Here is a 26,125-nt window from a genome sequence, read left to right on the forward strand (position 1 = left end):
GCACTACAAGACTTACCTAGCAACTCTTGTAGTTGATCTTCCTTCTCGGCCAGCGCCCTCTGGTGGTCTCTGATGTTGATCAGCAGTTCTTCTTTGTCCTTCTCCAAGCTGCTGGCGAGGCCCTCCAGTTGGGCGATGCGCGACTGAGCCGCTGATAGCTCACGTTCCAATATTACCACCTTGTCTTTGGGATTACCTGAGAGTACACAATATGATCCATAAGTATATCAAGTAATATGTACTAATTAGCAAAATATAACCTAACTTTTTGAGCATAAAACATACGATTGATAGGAGTAGTGGAGCGTAAAAGTGTGACAGGACTAACATATCTTCTGCCGCAAGTTTTTAGCGCTTATATATCGAGTAATAAACTCTAAACCATCAAGTTTACAGATAGGTAGTGTAGCAGTATCATGCGAAAACAAATTGAATCATCATCAAAAGTGTTCATTTTATCAAAGTGACTCAACGGGAAAAACATACGCTCATACACTTGATTCCTGAAAGATTACATCTATGATGTTGTGCGTTTAATAGATCAAGATTTCAATTAGTTAAATAAAGGAAAACATATTGAGGAAAACTGAACCCAAAAGTCCCTTGAGTAAGCTAGTTGTATAACGCTCATTCTCTAAACGACAAAAGGTTTATGTACTGCAGAAGCACATTAAAAAGCTGATGATAAAAAGTAACTTACATGAGTTCCCGTACAGGGAGTGATGCTCATTGTGTAGTTTCTCTCTCTCCTCTAGGTTCTGCTTGACTCGTATCAACTGTTTGTCCTTTGAATCCAACTCTTCTTTCAACCTTTGCACCTGTAGAAAGAAGACATCTTTAGAAAAACAGGTAAATCGGGGTAGGGTTGGCTCGGAACGAGATTTAAAGTCGTTGCAAAATCCATGTTCAAGCAAAACGATGGTTGTATTGTGGTATACGGGCATAGCAGAACAGAATAGTTGTTATTTTGGCACTGAAAAGAGCGCCTTACTGGTATTAAGATTAAACCTGTGAAATAGAAAGACGCAGTGCTTTTCTGATAGTCTATCTAAAAGACTACCGAGCGGCTTCAGGGTGGGTTTTGTATACCAGTGGATATCTTCTACCAGATATGGTGATTGTTGAAACAAGTAGTTCAATAATGACGCGCGTTGTTACCTCAGCGAGTGCATCATGCAGCTGCACGCTGAGCTGGCTGGTGGCCTGGTGCGACAGCGCCTCGGCGTCGTTGCGCTGCTGCTGCAGCCGCGCCGACAGCGACGAGATGCGCAGCGCCTGCTCCGACATCCGCGCCTGCAGCACATCGCGCTCCGCTCGCACCTCCTGGGGAGAACACGCCAAGTTAGGGGCTGTTAGTGTGGGGGATGAAGCTGGCATCAATAGGACTATTATTATGATGGCTTTCATGTTTTATGGCACAGAAAAATATGTTATTAGAATCATGAATCATAAAATTCAGGTACACAGCTGTTATCCGGTTAGACTGGAAGCCGACCCCAACATAGCTGGAAAAAGGCTCAGAAGAAGAATCATAATATCATCCGAGATGAAAATACAGACGTTGAAAACAAATCAATACCACATGCGCAATGTTCTCGAACTGACAAGCCGCTAATGCGTTGTCATAAGCGTAACAACTAAACGCGTCTCATTACAATTGACATTTAGGAGCAGAAAGCCAGCTGGTGAGTCCACCTGGTGGAAGGCAAGCTTTACTCTACGTATGTGTCACTATCGGAACACAAAGTTCAGCGCAGTTAGTCATGAGGCGCTATATTTACACCGCGACACAGTTCCGACACCGCGGACCACGGCTGCAAAGATCATTAGGTCGGATACTGTAGTTTAATCAATGGATGACCCAGATGTCTTGTATAATAACTGTTTTATTGACGTGCCGATTTAGAATTGACGGAGTTACGAGTTTAAAGCTTGTCATAAGAATTTGCAGATATTTAGTGTTCATCTAGTTTAACAAATATTACCACATCGCTGCAAATCGGTCTGTCTAATTCTGATTGATTGCTTTTGTAGAAGATGACTTTAGAAAACTGATTTAGAAATCGGGGATACAGATTAGATGTGGCTACATATCGTTTGTCTTAGGTTTTAATTTAACAGGATCTTGTTCGACCGATTCCTGACGTGAGACCATTTAGGTACTACTGTCCCATAACAAAAGTCTATTATAATCAGCTGTTAATTGAGTTACCGCATTTAGACACAATAGCTGTTGTTTGTCTAACAATCGTTTACTGAATGCCGGAAGTTATATTTATCTTAGAGACGTTAAGACTAATGTGGATAAGCCATTAAGATACAAGGAATTAAGAAGAGCTTTCAGTTAGCGGTGTTAAACAAAGCGTTGTTAGCTTCAGTTATTGAGTTCAAACCGACCACTTGGTTCGTTGACCTGCAGGTTTGTTTTTAAACGTGAGCATTGCAGCATCTTTTATTTTTTTGATAAAATGCGTTTTAATTTGCGTGGTAACATGTTATAACATAAAATTTTTTTTCTGGCACTTGCACTTTATTTAATTTTATTTATAATGTGCATTTCGAAGTCTCTTGCAGTGAAGTGTATGGAAAAGAAATATTTTGATAATTTGGAAACCCTTGCTAAAAGCAAGCATGTTTTGCATCAAACAACATTTGTCCTGAAAGACAGCCTGTAGCTCGTATGGGCTTTTAGGCATTTAAGTACAATATTTTCAAAAGTACCTACAATAAAAATAGAGGCGCATAGTTAATATCAAGTGAGGCAAATGCGAAAATTCGGATTTGAACTGAAAAACTTGTTACCAAGTCTAAAACGCTTACAAGATATCATGCAAATAAACACATAACAATAACGTTGCCAATGCCAATTGATGTAATAAACCGGCCAAGTGCGAGTCGGACTCGTGCACGAAGGGTTCCGTAAATTACAGTTAAATCAACCTATATCTATAAGAGATACTTTGATCAAACCAAAAATCGTTGAAAGAGTTAATTAGCATGCATCACCTCTATTTTTTTTAGAATTTTATACCCCGTAGTTATAAAAATAGAGGGGGGGGGACATACTTTTTACGACTTTGAGAGCTGATATTTCAAAAACCGTTCACTTTAAGAAAAATGTTTTTTAGAAAACTTTATATCATTTTAAAAGACCTTTCCATTGATACCCCACACGGGTATGTACATCGAAAAAAAAAATTTCATCCCTCAGTTACATGTATGGGGGGCCCCACCCCCAATTCTTTTTTTTTACTATTTAGTGTCATATTTTTGTAGCGGTTCATACAACACATATTCCCATCAAATTTCATCACTGTAGTACTTATAGTTTCCGAGTAAATCGGCTGTGACAGACGGACAGACGGACAGACGGACAGACGGACATGACGAAACTATAAGGGTTCCGTTTTTGCCATTTTGGCTACGGAACCCTAAAAAGTGACAAATTATTCAACAACACGACGTCAGATTGATCAATTTAGTGTATTGAAAGTATACAATGCAAGTCCGTGGTTTGTAGTTGTTGCTAACTAGGCGCTGTGACCTGTTTGTTTATTTCAGTTTTCAAAGACAACGTAAAAAAAAATAGATAGTATATTTGTTACTATTTTGCAGTTGTATCAGTTGATACTAATTTCTATAAATCTTTATGTGACTTTACGTAAAGAGACAACATACACAATGTTTGAAAACCTCAACAGCCTAGGAAAACACCTATTTACCGGTATTTGTCATAGGCCAGCAGTATTTACCGTATACGCTACTAAAATCACGTAGACAAATAGTGTTGCTACATAAAAATAAAGGAGAACTATAAAAGACATCACCAGACATTTCCTAGACAAAGTTAATTTTATCGAAAAATATCTAGAACAGAATTTCAGAGCAAAATACTTATCACATCATCAATTTTCAGATTTACTGCTACAGTTTTTCATGCAAACGACCGGCCATGAGATAGTGACATACTCGGGAACCTCTCATATTCCCGGCAGAGTTTTCAACAAGCTTTCCCGGCGACATTGCGACGCATTTATATGAAAACGTCCGTGATGCGCAGTTGGCAGCGTCGGACGCACGATTATTGTATTTACATGATATTTCGAAGACAATGATTCTGTTAAATAACAATGAGATGCTTGTATTTACACTGCATCTACACTAAATCTCTTGTTTACATCTTCGCTATCCCCGATATACGGTCAAACGTAAGTCGCAAACAGGCTAGCAACTACGCGATTAAGAAGCTTAGAGGCTACTGTATCTTAGGATCTAATTCAATATTGTCCCCTGAGTATTTAATGTTTCGATTTATACAGGAAATATTTGAGGATTATATATTTTAATTCTATCTTATTATAAGCCAATATTTGAAACATACAATAATAATTTGGAAAATGAAAACATATAAGTCATTATTTAAAGTGGTCCTCAGATTGTCACTCACCGTAAGATCCGGCAACCCCATCCTAACGTACTTGGTAAAGTAGCTCCAAACAAACATCACACACGGATCACTACATGGACGCGATAACGCGGTGTAAGCTATCACTGTTACATTGCTGGTTACTATCGTATGTTACACATCACATGTTGATGAGCGCGTGCAATGGATGGCGAGAGATGGCGGGTGAGGGAGAGACCTTACGGCAGCAGAACACGCTCTGAAGCATCGGGAGAGACTGAACTCAGACGTTTCGGTGCGCGGGTAGAGGGAGTCGTGAATGCGCTAAGTCTTGGATATGACTCAACCGATAGCGAAATGTATAAAGTTGAGAAAATTTGTTACATTAAAAGGTTGTTTACCCCGAAAGAAACTAAATTAAATCACATCATTTATCTAATGTAATTTTTTTTTGGAAATCAGTAAATAATTGTAATTGAAACCAGTCGTTTCTAAAATAATGCAAAATAAATCATATTCATTCGAATACCTTATTATTTTTTATAATCGCAAAAACTATACAAATGACCATTTACTAATGCCACATCCACGCATTTTCCTCATTCCCATCAACTCCTATATTTAACCCACACGAGCGCGTGTTTGTGTGCGTGCGCGTACGACACGTAGGGTTGCCATCTATTTCTGTCCAGTGTTTATCTTCCTGCTTGTGTAACCGGAGGGTTAATCGCGAACCAGTAAATGGGTTACAACGACTACGGCCGTGTATTGTTGAACAACATCAACTTGTTTTATCACTAGTGAGGAAAATGGAAGATTGGGTTTCCAAGTCTATTTTAGACTAAGTGAAGTTAGTGTTGGATTACAGACGCCTGAAGCTTTTAAGTTATTGAATACGAGGCGCTAACGTTGACGGTTATTATGGCAAGATGCCAGGCACTCTGCATCTAAATGTGTGAAAAGAAATGTATAAAAGTAATGACAGCGCTTTGAAATCATAATAGCCTGAACATTACTTTAAATACTCTTCCTAGTTCCGAGTTGATTAATAAAATAGAAGGTGGAATTAGATATTAGATGAAGGTAAATTGTGATATTTTAGTAAATCTTCTAATGTAAATAAAATGTCCACATAAAAACCACTGGCAACCCTATAGTCAATCAAACTTATAATGTAAATTGAGAGAGCGGAGAGAGTCCATCCCGCATATTAGGGTCGGGCAAATTACTGCCAATGACGCGCGCCTATGTCCATGAGTAGGTCTGCGGTGACTAATAGTAAGAGCCCCGTGGGTTGCGGAAGGTCATTAGGGAACTTATACCCACGGAAATATATAAGCCCATTTGCAAAAAAATCTAAGCTATGGAATCCAATTATTTTATCAAATCATTTTACAGCCTTTCCTGTCTTCTTGGTACTTTACGTTTGGTTGTCTTTCGAAGAACAAAGAATTGGTTAATTAAAACATGTGCTGTCTATCCAAATTCATTAAGATCGTTTGTTCACAAAAAGCTCAAAGAAACGGCACGATTTTCCAATGATCTCGAATGCACTTCCGTCTGAATGAGGTCAAGCCATTAGCAGTCGAAGTTGTTGTGAAAATACGCGTTTAATCCATTAAATGTTAGCGCCGAACTGCCAGGAACTGGGCTAACTGTTGCAATAGTAGCGCGAACTCCAACTACTTATGGTGGTGTATCGCTCGCAAATCTGAGCGCGAGTCAAAACAAACGGATAGGCGTATGGGCGCCGAGTAAACATGACTATGCCAGGATTAATATTTGTCTATTGGAAAATATGCGAATTCCTATAAGCCTATCGGTTCTTATAAAAATATTTTCCTAACGCATATAAATATACATATAGCGATAATATCGTGTTACATTGATTTGAGCTATTTCAGTGAAAAGATGTCGGAGTCGCAAAAATATCAGCTTTTATGAAATGTTTTTGTTGGATTATATAAAGCAAAAACTAATACCCCTAACTTTCGATAACATTGTTCTTTGTTCTATCTGAACAATCTACTGTTTATTTAACTCTACACACACTGCGTCACGGGATCTTGTTAGACGGACGTATTGCTTCCAAGTACCATTTAAAGTATAGAATAAATATTTCAATATCAAATTAGTATATTATTTCTTTTAATCCCATACCTCCTATAGGTTATGGGCCCAGTGCGAAAAAGGACATTTAGTAGTGAGAACATTCAGTAGTGCGTAGTGACAGTAAAGTGCATAGTTGTAAATAAAAATAAAGTTGTGACAATGGAAAAAGTGAAAAGAAACATTAAGCCTTTTAATGGAGAAAAGTACAGTGTATGGAAATTTAGAATTCGTACACTGCTTTCAGAGTTAAACTTGCTCAGTGTTATTGACGAAGAAATTCCTGGAACGCGATCCGCTGAGTGGGAAAAGAATAATAAGGCAGCCAAAAGTATTATAGTCGAATATTTGGCGGACTCATATCTTAATTATATTAATGAAAATGGGACTGCTCAAGCAGTTTTTAAACATTTTGACGCGATCTATGAAAGGAAAAGTGTAGCAACTCAATTAGCGCTGAGAAAACAATTATTGGGATTAAAATTAAAAGCCGATATACCCTTGATCAAACACTTCTCAACATTTGACGATCTGCTGACAGAATTATCAGCTGCTGGAGCTAAATTAGAGGAAACGGACAAAGTAGCTCATTTATTACTTACTCTCCCGAATACATATGATGGCGTTATCACTGCAATTGAGACACTATCTGAAGAAAATATCACTCTCGGTTTTGTAAAAACTAGACTATTAGATCACGAAGTAAAATTAAAAAACGAGAGTCGTGATACCAGTTTAAAGATACTCCATGTTGAAGAAAAATATAATAAAACAGATACAATCGCACAAAACAAAACTATTTGAAGAATACAACATTCAAGAAAACAAACAAACAAAAATTTGTGAAATGTCATTACTGTGGACGCAAAGGACACAAGAAACAGGATTGTTTCTATTTCAAAAGACAGACAAATATACAAAACAATGCCCCAGAAAGGACAAGACAAGTCCAAACTATTGCCCTGCAAGAGGGAACGACCTCGAATTCTTCTTTTCAGGATTTGCGTTCATGACAAGCGCATACCATTATGAAAAGACCACTCGACAATTAAATTCCTATTAGATTCAGGAGCGTCTGATCACATCACAAATAGAGATGATCTCTTCACATCGTTTGAATGTTTAAATCCTCCTTTAAAATTTCAGTAGCTAAAAACAATACATTTATTTCAGCAACTAAAAGGGAAACATAAATCTTATCAGTCAAACAGGAGTGCAAGGAATACTTACAAATGTATTGTTCTGTGCCGAAGTACCATATAATTTAATATCGGTATCAAAGATGCAGCAAGCAGGATTCACCATAATATTTGATGACAAAGGCACACAAATTACAAAGGAAGGTAAAATCATCATGAAAGGTAAGACATTGAATAATCTTATAGTTCTAGAGTTTAAAATACCAGTAATAAAGGGAATCCGCTTCCCAAGCATGTTATGTTAATGAAAATAAATATGAATTATGGCATCAACGCCTAGGACATATAAGTAAAACTAAATTCCTGCAGTTAAAATGTCATAATATGATTGATGACTTAGATGAAATAAATACCGTAACTCCAAATGATAAGTTGTGTGAAGCATGCATAAATGGGAAGCAGACTCGCCTGCCTTTTAATAAAGTTAAAGACAAAAGTTACATTAAACGCCCTCTGTTTATTGTGCATTCAGATGTTTGTGGTCCTATAACACCTCCAACAATAGATAACAGAAATTATTTTGTTTTATTTGTTGATGAATACACACATTATTGTGTGGTGTATATGTTAACTTACAAATCAGAAGTGTTTACAGCTTTTAAAGACTATGTCGCTAAAAGTGAGGCTAAATTCAATTTCAAAGTAGTAAATCTTTATAGTGATAACGGTGGTGAATACTTATCCACCGAAATGAAAAACTACTGTAGAGAAAGAGGCATAAGCTATCATTTAACAGTTCCTAGGACCCCACAGTTAAATGGTGTTGCAGAACGTATGGTTCGCACAATAACAGAAAAAGCTCGTGCTATGTTAAATGGCACTAAAGCATCAAAACGTTTTGGGAAATGCAGTTTTAACTGCAGTTTATTTAATAAATATTACGCCTACGAAAGCTTTAAGTCAATCAAAGACACCATACGAGATGTGGCATGATAGGAAACCAAGCGTTAAAAATCTCAGAGTTTTCGGTTCAACTGTATATGTTCATAATAAAACCAGTAAAACAAATTTGACAATAGGTCGTGGAAAGGAATACTGGTAGGTTATGAACCCAATGGTTATAAAGTTTGGAATACAGAATTCGAAAAATATGAAACTGTAAGGGACGTTGTAATTGATGAGACTAATTTTATCGAATCTAGGCCTTCATTACGACCTGAACGGAGTAATAATACATATTCCCAAGACGAAACTGATAATGACTCCGTAACAAAATCAGTGTCTTATAAGTCTCATAGTTCTGGCCCTAAATCAGATAGCTCTCAATCTGATGAATGCAGTACAAGTAAAATTCGAAAAATCGGTAGTCATGAAATACCGAATGAACCTGAAAATGAATCTGAGAGTAGTTTGAAACACAAAAATCAGGATAAACCTGATGAATTTTTAAATTTACGAAGAAGTGAAAGACTGAAAACATGTTCGCGTAAATCATATAATGAAAATGACTATGATGTTTATAGTGCGTTATCCATCACAAGTAATATACCAAAATCATTAAATGAAATTAAATCTCTGAACGATAGGAATCAGTGGGAAAAAGCAGTCAGAGAAGAACTCAATTCTCTTAAGAAAAATAATACATGGACATTAGTACCAAAACCATTAAATAAAAATATTGTAGACTGTAAATGGATATTCACTATTAAAATGACGTTTCAGGTCAACCTTCAAGATATAAGGCACGTCTTGTCGCTAGAGGTTTCAGTCAAGAATATCTTAGTGATTATAATGAAACATTTGCACCAGTTGCTAGAATAGCAAGCTTTAGATTCTTAATTAGCTACGCAAATCAATATAATTTACTGATTCATCATATGGATGTAAAAACAGCATTTCTAAATGGTACACTAAAGGAAGAAATCTACATGAAAGTTCCTGAAGGTGTAAAATGTAAAGATAATTACGTATGCAAATTAAACAAAGCTCTTTATGGCTTAAAACAATCAGCTAGATGTTGGTACGAAACATTTGAACAATGTCTCAAAGAAATAGGTTTTCAGAACTCCCCAGTAGATAGGTGTATATATATGAAAGGTAAAGGAGACATTTCTAAAAATATTTACGTAATCTTGTACGTCGATGATTTAGTTATAGCATGTGCAGATTTGCAAACAATGAATAATTTCAAAGCATATTTAATGACTAAATTCGAAATGACCGACTTACACGATATCAAATTATTTTTGGGCATTAAAATAGAGAGACACCATGATAAAATTACTTTAGACCAAAGTGCTTACATTAAAACCGTTTTGAATAAATTTAATATGAGTGATTGCAATCCTATAAACACACCGATGGAGCTTAAATTAAACTATGAAGCTCTTAACGCTGATAAGAAGTGTGACGCACCATGCCGTCACCTGATCGGTTGTTTAATGTACATTATGCTTTGTACGCGTCCGGACTTAAGTACATGCGTAAATATTTTAAGTCGGTACACAAATAAGAACAATAAAGAATTGTGGTTATGCTTAAAGCGAGTTTTAAGATATATCAAAGGCACAATTGATTTGAAGTTAACATATACAAGAAATAATTACAATAACATCCTAAGTGGATATGTCGACTCAGATTGGGGTGGCCACGATTGTAATGATAGGAAAAGCACTACTGGATATGTGTTTAAATTATTTGATCAAAATACAATTACATGGTGTACAAAGAGACAAACATCAGTAGCGGTCTCGTCTACTGAATCCGAATATATGGCTTTATATGAAGCTGTTAAAGAAGCATTATGGCTTAAGTCTCTGGCAGAAAGCATAAACTTAAAATTAATAAGCCCATTATTTTATATGAAGATAATAACGGATGTATTAGCATAGCTAATAATCCAACAAGTCATAAAAGGTCCAAACACATAGATATAAAATATCATTTCTCTAGAGAACAAGTTGAGAAAAATGTAATAAAATTAAATTATATTTCCACAGGTAACCAGTTGGCAGACTTGTTGACAAAACCTTTACCAGTCGTGTCTTTTATAAGACTGAGAAAAGGATTGGGTATAGAATAAGTTTTAATTTAAGTACAATTTCATTATGAAATGGTCTGATCAGGTTTTTCTGGGTTTTCCCTGATCCTGTGCAGCAAATGTTGGACCATTATTGTACAGTTGTCCCAGACCTTACTTGGAAGTATAATATGTTACGTCGTATTTATAAGTTGGTATTCACTTTGTAATGTTGAATTGTAGACTAGATACTGTATAGTAAACTAACGAATGACTAAAAGTTAGGGATTAATTTTTGAGGGGGCGTGTTGGATTATATAAAGCAAAAACTAATACCCCTAACTTTCGATAACATTGTTCTTTGTTCTATCTGAACAATCTACTGTTTATTTAACTCTACACACACTGCGTCACGGGATCTTGTTAGACGGACGTATTGCTTCCAAGTACCATTTAAAGTATAGAATAAATATTTCAATATCAAATTAGTATATTATTTCTTTTAATCCCATACCTCCTATAGTTTTACTGTTTTTTGGATATCCAGAGGCAAAAATGCGGAATACATTAGTAAACTGAATAAGGAAGCGTTCCCTCAAATTCGAGAGATCTGATGTGAAAGATTTAAAACCAGAAAGAAAAGGTTGAACGAACTCCCAAATTCCTGGATCAGCATAAAACATCCGATTTGTAAAGAATCTACAACGATTACCTACCTCAAACATCCGTACCCAAACATGCTAATAACCATACATCAAGTACTTTAATGTAAACCAAACAACTAAAGCAAACACTTATCATTGAACTTGAGGGTATTTTTACAGAATCTCTGGTGTTCATCATTCATCTATTGGCAGTAATTTGTGGCTTATTCATTGTTTATTTGCGGAGTCGCGGTGGCGTGTCGTGGAGCGAAAGTCTACTACGAAAATAGAGGCTGATTGTTTTGATAACGTGCACTATGCTTTCAGCATGATGTCATGCGATTAAGATGCTATATTTTCAGGATTAGGTATCTGTAAAAAGCGATTCTAGCTATAGGGTGAGTATATATTTCTGTTTTCATTTCTCCGAATTGAGCAGAAAGCAATACTAAATCTATTCGTTCTATGTAGGCGTTTGTTTTATGGTAAAATTGAAAGTGTACTTACAATTTATATACCTACTTACTCGTATAAAATAACTATTGTGGTACGTTCAAACGTGTTGTTTACAAATTATATTTAGAGCCAATAACTGCCGTTTACTATTCCATACGAACGGGGAGCCACTAATAGATTGTGTGCACATTATATTAATACAACAACACCGTGCACCGGTTGGCTTTCAGCTCATATATTTAACACGAATTCGAAACACTGCTCATTATTTTGGTGAAGTAGTATCATAAAAGTAGTGTGTCTAATTTCTTAGTATATTTAGGTAAATGGTTAAGGGGCATGGGAGATTTTAGGTAAAGCTAAGAAAATGAAAGTAGCGTTATTTGATAACGAGCCACTATAACCTATTAATATTATAATGGCACCTGCGAGATCCCTTCACACCTGAGCGTATAGTTCCCAGAACAAGGTGACGATTACAATCTGTGACGGCTTCATCATCGTTGCCAGGCAATACTTAGAACTACGATTAACGCGCTAATCGCCGTGACGAGACGCCAGCTCTTCTCTGAATATCGAAACTGCTCTATTAAACTGTCATTGTATGACAAAAATATTTTAAACCTTTGATGGACTCTTTAAAGAATAAGTGCAGTTAAAAATAACACATTTCTTGTAACATTGGCTTTCAAACTATTCATTGAAGACACCACAGAGAAAATTGGGGATAAAAAAGTGTCGAAAGGCGACTTTGAACCGCGAAATTGACATTTCGCTAGCGTTGGCCAGTCATTGTGAAAGAGCGGTGCGTTATCAAAATAAATCGTTGGCGTCCCGCCAGCCATCAATGGAGCGCTACCAAGGTCTCTGCTTGTACCACATGCTTTATCCAGGAAATATTGTTCCAATGTTCACTGTCACACGAGTTGTGTAACCTAGAGTTTATTATATTGATACAACAAAATATTACATTTGCTTTCCGGTTTGGTAAAAAATATGAAAATTACACCAAATATTTTGGGAGATCATGATAGGCACCCTATTCTTCCACGTTCAAAAAAGAGACGCGGCGACCGATAAAAGAAAAGAGTAATTTATAGCTCGCCTAAGCTGATGAACTATTTGAGTGACAAACATTTGTGAAGTTCCAGTGTTTCTCATGTACGACAATTTTATAGGTTAACTGAACAAATATTCAATAATAGTAGCATTGGAATGCGTATGTGTAAGCGCCCGTAATAATATTTTACGAACTGTTACTCGCTCATTGACATTCTCTGGTATGTCGGTTTAATCTATTGCTAATAAACTACCCACGAACTGTCAGCAAAATATATCAGGCTATGCTATACTTTTACGTGTCGTTGACTCACTCCCGTATGAAATATTTTTGGTATCAGCGCGAATATAAACTTTTATAGCACTTGAAAAATCCACTTTAAAATCTGGGGAAATGCAAGAGCACACTTAATTTTAGAATTTTTTAGTGTTTTTATGTGTATGTATTTTATATATACGCGTTTTACTGACAGAAAGTAAATGACGATGACTTTATAACTTGGCACTGAGTTTTTACACGCTTTTTATTAGCTTCACCTGTATGTTTGTAACCGACTTCTTTGGGCGCGATTTTGACCCACTTTAAACGGCCAGATTTCGTTCAAACTTTGTAGATTTATTGAGGACCGATGACAATACACTAATTTGATAAAATTATTCCATTTTAACCGACTTCCCAAAAAGGAGGAGGTTACACATACACATCGATTACTCCGAGGTTTATAGACCGATTTACGTGATTCTTTTTTTGTTCGACTCGGAATAGCTGCCAGTTGGTCCCATAGTCATCAGGTCAGGATCTGATGATGGAAACCTTAAGAAATCGAGGGCAACCTTCGAAAGTTGTAGGCATACAAAGGGTAAAAACTTGACACTCAGGTGTACGCCTAAAATCACTATTCAACAGTGAAGACTTGGAGCTGACCTGATGATAGAGACCAGAGAGGGTCGAGGGAACTCGACAACTGAATATGAAAACTACCTCGTGTTTGGGCTTAAATTATTTGTATTAACAAGACATTTGCAACAGTGAAGGTTTGGAGCTGACCTGATGATGGAGACCAGAGAAAGTCGAGGGAACTCGACAACTGAATTTGTAAACTACCTCGTGTTTGGGCTTAAATTATTTGTATTGACAAGACCTATGCAACAGTGAAGGTTTGGAGCTGACCTGATGATGGAGACCAGAGAAAGTCGAGGGAACTCGACAGCTGAATATGTAAAATATCTCGTTTGGACTTATATTCTTTGTATTGATGAGAACTTCCCACTTGTATGGATAGTGACAACTATTCGTATCACTGAAAAGCTTTAAATAAAAAACTTTTTTACAAAAAAAATTAAACCGACTTCCCAAAACACTAAAAAGCAAAAAAAAAAACTAATTTTAGGTGCATCGGCCTAGAAATCGGTGGCAAAATTAACTTAGTAACATCCATTAGACACCGACTTCTAGGCTTTTCAATTAGCAAAATATGATTTTTGTTAATTTATATAATTTTCAACTATAGTCGATAAGGTAAGAAAATTAATTAAAATTTTCAAGAATTTTTCTCTACAGTCGATAAGGCAGGACTCGATGTTAATTTTTATTTCCAATAATTATCTTTAGCCGTTTTCTCTAATATTGTCAAAATTTTGTATACTAAAGAGAATTTTAATTCTACAAAACAAATAATAGTTTTAAAACAAACTAAAAAGTAGAAAATAAATAATAGTTTAAAAAAACTAAAAAACACGCTTTTTATAGAAAACCGAACTAAAAAATAGAAAATAATATAAATTAATAATAGTGTGAATACAAAAAAAAAAATTTTATTAAAAAAAAGCGTGGGGTGCTTTTTAAGATATTATCGAAATGAAAATCACTCTACTCATATGTGTCAATAAAATATTTATAACTATTGACACCATGCACCCCACGCTTTTATTTAATAAAATATATTTTTTTTGTATTCACACTATTATTAATTTATATTATTTTCTATTTTTTAGTTCGGTTTTCTATAAAAAGCGTGTTTTTTTACTTATATTCGGCGTTAAAGTTTGTCACCAAGAGAAATAATTATTTCATTTACATATGAAGCGAAACATGTTCTTGCTCTCAGAGTTTATTTTACTTTTAGGTATCAACGAAAATAAAACGACTCAAAGAAATAACGGCACGTTGGTTGGGGATGTTGCGAAATAAGCTGTTGCGATTCGTATAACAACACCAATTTTTTTACAATTTGGGAATATGGAGTGAATGTTCGTAAATGTACTTACACTCATCATCATCTTTCTAGCCTTAGGTTGCCTTAAAACGAACTGGATGCGAACCAATGTTTTACATGAGGCTACTGACTATCTTATTGACAAGTCAATAACCCCATGATAGCGGGGTAAGATCCTAATAATCAAGTTTTCATCTGTAACTAGACTGACCTGTGCAATATCCTTAAGCTGTGCCCTCTGCATCTCGAGGTCGGCGACGCGCTTGAGCACGGCGTCCTCCGCCCGCGCGTGCGTCTCCAAGCACTCCCACACGCCCAGCAGCTCCGACATGTGTTCTGTGCGGGGGGTTGCCTCCGTGTCAGGGGATTTCACCTAAGGAAAGGAAACAGGATTTAAAATGTGATTATTCATGCTAAAAAATCTTACAAAATAAGTCAGGCATGGCCGGTTATGGGCTCGGAATCCGATTAAAACATGGACGTTTGTGATTCCAGTTTTCAGCTACAGTGCTATACTAAGATAAACATCAATGACTCAGTAATAGACTTTTTGAAGTGCCATTAAAGACGCCTAGGTTTTAAGTTCATGATCAACTGATCACAATTACTTTACTGATATTATGAGCTTTATTTTAATAATTGTTCCAGAGTTCAAACCTCTATAATTGACATCAGGAGCATGCTGTACTAGTTTGTTGTCACAATTACCTCCAAGTGCCTATGTCTCTGGTCTCTAAGCGACACGTCTTCACTAGGCTCGCTGCAGCTGGTGGAGCACTGCTCGTGCACGCGCTCCAGCGCCCGCGTGCGACGGTGGATACGATCCTCCAAGTATTGGCACTGTGGGGAGATATTGCTGTCAATATCGAACACTACACAACTTAGCGAGGGTTTAATTCTACACAAGTGAATAAATATAATATAGCTTTTTAATCTACTCAGCAAGAAGAGGCAGTTAAATAGTTGAAAATGATGACTTAAAAAAATTAAGTCAAGAAATAAACTGGAAAGTAGATAATGAGTCAAAAGTATCAATGGGACTGTACATTAAAATATAATGGCTACCAATAACATTGAATTAACTATTTACACTGAAATATATTTACAAAAAACTTAAAGCAATACAAAGTTCCGTCATAACAAACCTGTTCTTTAACCCTTTCCATCAGTTCGGAAATCTTGACATCCTCCTGGCTACACTTGACACAGACGACGTCACTCTGTTCCATTCGCTCACTCTTGAGCGACTCGAGCTCCCCCAACAAGGTCCTCATCTTACTATCCCTCTCATCTATAGTATTTTTCATTTGTTCTAACTGTTCCAGTATTTCCGTTTCATGAGTCGTCTTTTGTTCTAATTGGCTTTCTAAATTCCCAATGATGTCTCTAAGTAAGACCACTTTTTCATCAGAAGCTTTTAGCTGGTCGTCCGTAGAGGCCTTTCGTGTTTCAAGTTCGGTAATAATTTGGTTCATCTCCCGAGTTTGAGCTTCGAGTTGTTCCACCTGTGTCGTGAGGGAAAATGTGAGAAGATGAGAAGGCTGGGTGATTTCGATGAAATATCGAATATTGAAATTGGATTAGTGCTAATTAGGACATGAAGATGATTTATAGAGATTTCAAAGAGATAATATTTTTTAAATTTGTTATGATGGTTAACAAAAAGATAGAAAAGGGTATGGTCATGAGATAAAAAGAGAAAATAGAATTTACACCATTATCATGTACTAAAGTGGTGCTCAACATGCTGTTAAGTGAAATAAACCTCAACAAGTACATATAAACTAGACTACACAGTAACATCTACGACATAGACTACAATAAAAATACATAAGTTATACCATTTATGTCAGATTATGTGTCCAAAACGTTTTAATGATTCCGTAGTTTTGGTTACTTTCTACTATTATGCTAATAAAGATAGTAGAGCATCGTTGCGTTGACTCAATCGAGTTCACAATATGACTCTGACAATTACTGTTAACTATTTTGAGTCAACATAACTATCGAATAACACTTAATCTGACGAAATTGCGTACCTACTACAAAAACAAGACATATGGACTTACGTGCTTGTCGTGTTCACGACAGTTGCAATACGTGAGGCGCAGGCAGTGCATCTGTGGGCAGCCCGCCCGGGTTAGTTTACCATATATACGACAAACATTACATAGCTTTTTTTAACCGACTTACAGAGGAACAGGTCCTTAAATAAGTAGATTTTATTTTGTGATAACCACTGGGGATTTTTTGGGTATATAATAAGGCTATTTGATGCTGACTAAACCAGGTACATTATAAAATTTAATTAAAACTGGTTCTAGTCATATAAGCCGTAAATGCTATACACTGTTTTGTTTGTCGTATTGGTAAGTGGATAAAATTAGTGAGTGTGCAAATAGAGAAAAAAAATAAGACATTTAGTAGAAAAGGTTGAAAGTAAAGGTCAAAAGTGCCAACAACCAAATTAATTTAGTTAAGAAAAAATAAATCTTGCTTGTCATACATGAAAATCAAAACACTAAAATCGTTATCTGCAAGGGAATCATTTTAGACAAATTATACTTTTTTTTTTAAAGTTGATAGACATGTATCACAATCAGAATTTTCAATATTTTAACACATTTAACCACGCCACATATAAATAAAACATAGATGCCATCCATACAGCTCTTCATAAATAACTTCAATTTTCCATTAAAGATAAAGAAATGCTATAGGACTGACTAATGGTGTGCGCACATCTATCCGAATCAACCGCGGCGAAGTATTCGAATTTCATCGAATAATATATGACTGATCCGCCATGCGTAATCGTGATTCGATTTCAAACGATATTTTCATCTTAAAAATTTTACATTTCGATTCCTTCGCCACTGTCAATTCTGCTAGGTTTGCGTTTATCATAAAGTGATTCTACCACAACACCAACATCACCACAACACTACAAGTTCCTTACTAACCTCATTAAGTATCCTAGCATTGTTCTGCAGCCGTGTAGCAAGCCTGGTGTTCTCATCGCGCAAGTCCTGCAGGCGTCGCGCGAACTCGTCACGTTCAGCCTCGCGCTCGGCGGCTTGCTCCTCTACGAACTGACGGGTGGAACGGAGCTGACGGTTCGCTGCTTCCAGCTGGGGAATTAAGGGTAATTTAGTAATGTTTCTTGTTGGAGGAAAAGAATGTCAAATTGAGAATAAAAGTATTTTAATAAAGAAGTTGAAATTATGAGAGAAACTTGCAATATTTTCAAACTTATTATAAGTCACTATGAACCGGTTCGAGCACTAAAAATAATAAGTTGAAAATCGAATTACTATGGAACAGTATGTTTGAATTAACCAATCATGCAACACAAGAAAACTACAATACAAATATGTAAATACAAAATAGTACCCTTACATTTTGCGAATTTATTGGGGTCGAGAACGAAATCATATAAATAACGTTGCTATTTTTCAGTTGTCCTTTAATTTTACAAACATTAAGAGACTTGACGATCAAGATAAACATAAATTACATGCACAACAACATATAGCACATACACATGATATATAAGCGTGTTGTTAGCATTTACCTTTTCGCAACAAATCTTATGTACGGGTGAGTCGGTCATCCTTTTGACCTGCGCGTGTGCAGCGTGTCAAAGTGCGGAATTATTATACGATAGTGACAAATATATAATTATTTACATATATGATTGTGATAATATATTTACTTGTGTGGATTAGTGAATATCGAATGTTTTATTGTGATTTTATACAATGGTAGGTGGACTTTTCATATAGAGACGTATAGATTTTTAAAGTTATATAATTTCCCTCTTCTATATAATTTTATGTTAGTTACAAATATGATCAGTACGTATGTTATTTCAGCTTATTATTTTAATTATAATAAACCAGTGTAATTTACGTGACAACTTTTGCATAGCAAAATCATATGTGTCAGTGTTTGTCAGTGTGTAGTGCAAGTTAATCTGTCACTATAGTAAACAGCATTATTATGTTCACAGACCTGCTGGTGCAGGTCGTCCCTCTCCTTCTGCAGCGAGTCGATGTCATGCGCGAGGCGCTGCACGCGCGGCGACGCGCTGCCGTCCAGCGACTGCGCCGACGTGGGCGCCGGACGGGACCGCGGCGGAAGCGAGCATAGTTGCGGACCCGTGCCGTAGCTGACAGACACACGTAGATACAATGTTAGAACATTATGACAAATCATCAAAAAAGTTGGAAAAAAAGAAACAGAAAGAAATAAATACACAGATCTAAAAAGTAATAACAAAATTTAAATACTAACAATGTGACCAAGACTAATGAACATTTGTCCTTTTATGAATTATGTTGGAATCGACTTCCAGCCTCATCAGATGAAAAATTATAAATTCCATATACCTAAATTATAATTATACTGACCCTTCAGCAATCACTTCCCCGCTAGTCATGAGCTGCGCGATCTTGATCATAGCAGCTTCCAGATCTGAACGTAGCAAATTCTCCCGCTGCAAACACTCCGCCATCGCTTCTTCCATGTTCTAAAACAACAAAATTCAAATAGTAATTAAACAGTTAGCAGTTAAAGTATCTACTAAGCCCTATATAAATCGTGAATATTAGTTTTTTACAGTTTTGTTATTTCATGAGAAACCTTTCATCATCAATTCATCTTTTGATAAAAAAATTAAAAATAAAATAATATTAAATGGTTGCCTTTCTATGCAGTTCACAGTTGTCGCAATTCTCTTTGTTATCCAAATCGTGCACTAGCTCGGTGATCTGTATACTGGACTCCAGCATGTTACTCGTGTCGGGACGGATTCCTGTAAACGAAAAAACACATAAATAAGCAAAAATATTCGCTCTTCTTTAAATAATAGGTAACCTGGGTAACTGTGATGATACTACAATCATATATCATTTTTAGAATAAAGTTCATTACAAACGGTACCTTTAAAGATCAGTTTATTGTCCGTCTTTTGTTTTATTATGTGTAAAGTTATGTTTACTTACGAGGAGCAAGTTTAGCAGACAAATCGAGCAGCGAATGGGCTTCATGTCTCAGTCTTCTCAGAGAGTTCTCCAGCTCCTTCTTGATATCCGCACTCAGGTCCCGCTGCTGTTGCAGGAAGTTTACTATGCTCTCCTGGATAAAATACATAAGTATATAGTAACACTTTTTACATAATTCGATATTATATTATTTATGTGCTCTGTAAAAAAAATGTTCGATCGTTATCATGGTGATATCAGAAGTCGATATTTCTTAGGCGTAGTCCTAGGTGGACTACAAATACGGTAACGCGATGCCTATATCAAGTTGTCGTGGTATGTATTTGTAACCGACGTTATTGCATTGGAACACGTCGTGTAATGTATAGGTCGCATTAACTCGATATACAACCCGTGCCGATAAAGAATGTACACTATAGAACATGAGCGAGAATTGAATACAGCTGTCACGATTTCTAATCCCATTCTTTATCGGCACGGGTAGTACTTCATATCACAAAATCAACATTTCCTTCTGATTCAAACTTGTTAATTGTAGTTGAATAAGTCCCACCTCGTCCAAGTCGGTGAGTATAGCGTTGAGATCGGGCGCGAAGTGCACGTGGCGGCCGCTGCGCGACACCACGCTGTGGTTCAGCTCGCCCGACACGTTCGGCGTCGTCGGACGAGACTCCTCCTCGTTCAACGTGCTGGAAATATACAGATATATTGGTTTATTTGTCACATTAGTATAGATTAGGTATAGATACTGCAACTTAGGTCGATATTAGATGCAGTATCATTTTCTGATATTTTCTGTGGAAATTCAGGTTAATACGACCATTGTTTGACTGAAGACATTGCGCCCGCAGTGTCTTTTTCTTTTTCACACAAAACATTGTTACACAAAAATTAAAACCCGTTGCAAAGCCTCTAAGAACTCAGAAAGAGCAAAACATAATACAAATACAGGTTTGTTTGCTTGTTTTGTAAATGTAAGTTAACCTGACACTCCATATTTCGTACGTGTTGCTTCACCTCTAGTGCGCCACCCACGAGTAAGTGCAACACTAACATGGAAAGGGCATATGCGCTGGCGCATCGCCAGGTACACATCACGATCATTTGATACTTTTTAGAATTTTTATCGTTCGTTTCTCGTGGATATTACGTTAAAATTCTCATATGGTAGTAGATTTCTACTTATAATAAATACTTTTCTTCGATCTCCATACTCAAAATCATGCTTTTAAAGTGCCATTTATTGGCACTAACAAGTAGCACGCAATTTTTAACAGCCATATTTCCGCAAATAATTGCAGCTACAGTGAAACTGTCCCCGTCAAGCTCAAGTCATAAAGTTTGCTGAACTATTCATTGCACCCGGAAAGTCTTTAACGTAATACAAATATATTTAACTGTTAAAGATTTATCGCGGCTAGACTTCCCTGTTCTTAACACAAGCATGTGATAGGAATGAGCTACATGCTAGCTACGATGCTGCGAGTATGATATAATTTGTGTGGTACAAATGTTATCTGCATCGAGACAAGTGCAATTACGAGTAAGCGATACTTGGCTGAACGCCAGCATGTCTAGTGACTTAAGTATTAATTCCGTGCGTAAGTGCGGTCAACGAGTGGGCTTAAGTAATAAGGTTCGTTGCAAACAGGGCACTGACCACAGCTACTGGCCAGCGAACACAGATTACATACTATTTAAGAAGTTTGTAGGAGGATGTGTTTGCCGATAGCGATTACAAGAAGGTTGCTTCTTTTGCGCGTTGGTAGTCATTACTCGTCTGCACCGAGCCTTATACTACACAACCAATGGTCCAGTTGAGAGTCTGATTTCAACGGCTCTATTAGCTCAGATTACTGCTACAGATGATAATATTACTTCTCACAAAGTCTTATATTGCACGTAATCCGGACTCGGACTTGTTCACTACAGGCAGCTAAATAATTGCGTGCATGTTTTGAATATAAAATATAATTTTATTCTATTGAATTCATCAAAAGCAACACTGATAAGTGATTAACCTCAATATACGAAAATTAGTAGCATGTGGTCGATATGAAAATAAAAATATTGCTGGCAAATATTGGTGGATGTGCGTCACACATTTAGACAAAATCCCACCCGCATACAAATCGAAGTAATTCATCAATTTAGTGGAAGTGCACGATGTTTGGCTCGACGCCAGCGACAGCGCCTCCCGGGGATATTCATTTTGTGCAAATCTTAACGCCCCGTAATTATAAACATGCGGTTTTGTTAGGGTTTACATTAAGTTTTTTAGGCGTTTGATGAGGACACGGCTATTCAAATTTTCAGGGTGTGAAAAAAGTAAGTGTTGACGATATAAATATCTAAAGAATAGCTGGTTTCAATTTTAAAACTTGGACCGCAAAAGAGCGCTATGTGAAAGATTAACCTATTTTGTTGAATTCTATGTCATTTCTTCATGTATATTTGTAGTAAGCTGTCTATAGATAGAGAATTATCACAATAAAGTAAATGTGATCAAAACATGCAAGAGTGAACCCTACGCAATAAACCGTGGGACATCGTCACCAACATTTCAGCACTGACCGACGTAAGCATTAAATCGCGTCTTCCGTGAGCACACACTACTGTACCAATATACTAATTTCTCTAAACCACCGTATTACTCTTTCTTACTTGTAATAAGTACTACAGAAGCATTATAGCCTTTATGTCGACGGAATAAGGATCAAGCCTTTATCTTCCGGGTTGGCTAAACCACTACAACGTTTGTTACTGAAGCTAAATGAGGCTGGGATTATTACTAATTAACTGGGCTAATTATATGAACTGCTTGTTATTTTACATCGCTTTCAGTTTTGATACCGAAATACCCACTGCTTCTAGTGGTATTAATCGATATTGAATTTGCTGGTTGTTTACAAAATATATAAGAAAATCCGGTGCTGTTTGCAATTATAGAGAAATGTACTTTCGAGGCTGACTTCCAAAGTAAAGACAAATTGAGAGTTGTGTATCCCAAACAGGGAATAACATCTTTCATATTTATCTAAGACAAGTTATATTTCTTTTATTTTGATCCACATGGGGTGTATGAGTAATATTCGTAGTAAGTCGAGCAGCTGAACTAAATCCATCACCGGAGCTGATAGATCAAAGCGGTTCAAGAGCGACAACACAAAGCGTCCCGCGCGTGCGCACCGAACGGTTTTGTTGTCAGTGGCGCACCTACATGTTGCGGTCATCTTGTTCTGTCTTAAATAGATCATCCAGGAATATTGAACTTACGAACTGAATGAATATGCAATGAAAACCTTATCAACATCTTTCGAGCTTTTTCGCAACTATGTTGGGGTCAGCTTCCAGTGACTGAATGAAAACGAAAATTAGAAATACACAAATGCGGTAGAAAAATAGAACCTCCTTTTTTGGTGTCAATTTTTCAATGTCTCAATATTTTACTAGATTCGGTAGTCAGTCAGGCACTCACTCGTTATCCCCGGGCACGAGCCGCGCCAGCAGTTGCGCTAACACGGTGCGGTTGAGCTCGTCCTCGGCACTGGCGCAGTACGCCACCAGCTGCCCCACCACGCGGTGCAGGCTCACTGCCACGCGCTTCAGGTCATCCCTGGAAGAGAAACATCATCATAGAAAATAAATTGTTATCATGATTATGATGATAAAAATGACGTCTTGCTGTCCCTCATCAAGGACATAAAATTCACAGAAGGCTTTTTCATACCTTTCGGTCTTCAACAGCAAGTTTAATGATTACAAGACTATAGGTATTACAAATTACATATTTAGAGTGTTCAGAATAACGACTAGGATGTTTTCCCTACAACTATGTGCATTAACCATTATGATCTAAATTAATGGTATTTCCAAAGAATTCATAAAAAAAATTTCAGAACAATTTTCCAAGCTTAAGAGAAAAAAACATGTTTGATGTTTATAGTTTTTTCCCCAAAAAAGCTATACTCAAAGGAACAAAGTGCCACAAACATTTTGGGACATAAATTAAGAGGTCTGTTTGTTTGTATGTCGCAGCTGCATCGTCTTGACGTTCGGGTGAACGTGACGCAACCCGGAACAACACATGTTACACTTTAACCCGAATCTTACGAATACCCATAGTCTGAGAAGTAATTACTACTTAACTGCTTATTCGCCGAATTTGGTTATTGCAACGTGTACCTACATTTCACCTCGAAATGGTTTATCTGGACACTTCTTATGATATGTAGCATCTTGCTTAACTTAGTTTTCCTCTATAGCCAGTAAGTCTGTCAGACGGACGAAAGCTATGCTATGCTATGCTATTTTATCAACGGTAAACGGTAGGAACAACATTTAAATCTGCGCCTACTAGAGGAAGTAGAAACCCTGGGCCCCGACCTCTTTCCTTATTATTCAATCTAATGAATGTATGCCTATTTTATTCCCACATAGATAATCACTTCAGTGAATCACATAAATCGCTTAGCCGCGTCCCTTCTGCGACTTGCTGGGATCAGGTTTCACCGTTTTTTCAGACTGTGTATTGGTTTATACAACTCTAGTCAAAGAAGCAGCTTTGAAGTTAACTAATATGATGTAACGATAGTAAATAGTAGTAAGTATATAATATACAGTGTACAAATAAAACACTAGGTACTGCTCCTGTACGAGATGTCAAATGATCATATGCAACTTGTTACGTCGACTGAATACGGCAATTAGCTCCAGTCAACAAAGCTAGTATGTAAAAGCTCTCACCTTTCCCTGGTCACCTCTTCCAGTTGTCTGTTCTGGTCGAAGCTGATGTTCCTCCGTTGTTTCCACTTGTCCTCGCCTACCGACAGCTCGTCGCGAAGACTCGAGCACTGGAGACAAAGTTATGTGTGAAAACCTCACGGAATAAGTCTTTTCCGCAAATTATAGTGTATGATTCGTTTTACGTAATACAAAATAAAGAGACATTGATAGAAAACACAAAAAAAAAATGGGGGACGTTTACTGTAGGTAGGTGTAAATTTTTTTACACTAATCATTATTTAAATTAACAGTAATCACTGAAAGAAGGGTGTAGATTTGACAATCGTAGCTTTATGATTTGTTACATAGACCAATTGGCCTCAGACAAAAGCTTTGATTAATAAAGCTAAGACATGTCTCAACAAACACGATTAATAAGTACAAAGTTAACCGAACTTATTGACATAAAACATACCATAAACTTTCTCAATATCACCATGATGAAGTCACATCGTCAACTGCACAAACACTATGTCTTTAGTTCATTGAATAATTCCAAGTTTATTTGCTGCACTCTTATCCAACGTCTCATTAGTTCACACATTATGCACTTTATTCGCTTATTTATAAAGTCAGTCAAAAGTAAACTGTAAATTGTTCAACTTACGTCTGAAAGTTGTGGAGCACAATTAAATAATTGGAAGGACATAAAATGTATTAATCAAATGCGTCCCAAGGAACTGACTTCCGTAGTAACAGCATTACAATGAAAACCGCTGATATGAGTTTAAGTGAATTGAAACCAGTTTCATTGAATACGCATGGTAATGGCGTAGGTTAATGTCAGCGTATGTAAATTCTCGTATATTTTGTACAAATACCGTCTATTGTATTTACCGATGAATGAAAAGTGTGGGTAGATTGTCTACCAGTTTATTTCAATAGAACTCATTTCACACGCACATAGTAAGCATTGGTATTCATATAGAACTGCTAAACGAAAAAAGTAGTGCTAAGGATACATATTAAATATTGATGTGGTGCGAATAAACTTCAAACGAATGCAATATTAATAAATTCCGTACATCGATATCAAACAAACTGTGAATATTTGCGTCAATACTTCTGTGTAACATAAACAACTAACAAAATAAATGCAACATAATTTATCCTCAAATACCAGTGCCTGCGGACTTTTAAGTTTGCTTAAAACGACAGAATTAGATCACCAAGGTTGAAATTGGGAGCCGACCTCAATAGAAATAAAATTTATTGCAACTTTACGTCATTCTCTTATTTTATTTAAGACTTAAAATAAGAAGAGCACTACTCACTTCAGCACTAGTA

The 26,125-nt window shown here is 36.6% G+C and overlaps 1 protein-coding gene and 1 long non-coding RNA gene across 2 annotated transcripts in view; one reads left to right on the forward strand and one right to left on the reverse strand.

Annotated features, from left to right (window-relative positions):
- LOC110376742 (centromere-associated protein E) overlaps positions 1-26,125 on the reverse strand; it is a 63,302-nt gene that overhangs the window by 17,425 nt on the left and 19,752 nt on the right. Inside the window, exons 9-23 of the mRNA XM_064039031.1 lie at positions 24,800-24,906; positions 23,532-23,669; positions 20,607-20,742; positions 20,054-20,186; positions 19,754-19,863; positions 19,460-19,578; positions 19,062-19,218; positions 18,011-18,178; positions 17,117-17,167; positions 16,193-16,552; positions 15,756-15,887; positions 15,259-15,420; positions 1,159-1,323; positions 701-818; positions 17-196 (exon numbers count right to left, since the gene is read on the reverse strand). Coding sequence (XP_063895101.1) covers positions 17-196; positions 701-818; positions 1,159-1,323; positions 15,259-15,420; positions 15,756-15,887; positions 16,193-16,552; positions 17,117-17,167; positions 18,011-18,178; positions 19,062-19,218; positions 19,460-19,578; positions 19,754-19,863; positions 20,054-20,186; positions 20,607-20,742; positions 23,532-23,669; positions 24,800-24,906 — 2,236 coding nt within the window. The remainder of the gene's footprint in view (positions 1-16; positions 197-700; positions 819-1,158; positions 1,324-15,258; positions 15,421-15,755; positions 15,888-16,192; positions 16,553-17,116; positions 17,168-18,010; positions 18,179-19,061; positions 19,219-19,459; positions 19,579-19,753; positions 19,864-20,053; positions 20,187-20,606; positions 20,743-23,531; positions 23,670-24,799; positions 24,907-26,125) is intronic.
- Positions 7,517-11,016, forward strand: LOC135118100 (uncharacterized). The gene is made up of 2 exons (XR_010277361.1): positions 7,517-7,875; positions 10,653-11,016. It is a non-coding gene; the product is annotated as an uncharacterized LOC135118100 (long non-coding RNA).

The sequence above is a fragment of the Helicoverpa armigera genome, chromosome 18, assembly GCF_030705265.1.
Source record: "Helicoverpa armigera isolate CAAS_96S chromosome 18, ASM3070526v1, whole genome shotgun sequence".
NCBI classification, from domain to species: domain Eukaryota; kingdom Metazoa; phylum Arthropoda; class Insecta; order Lepidoptera; family Noctuidae; genus Helicoverpa; species Helicoverpa armigera.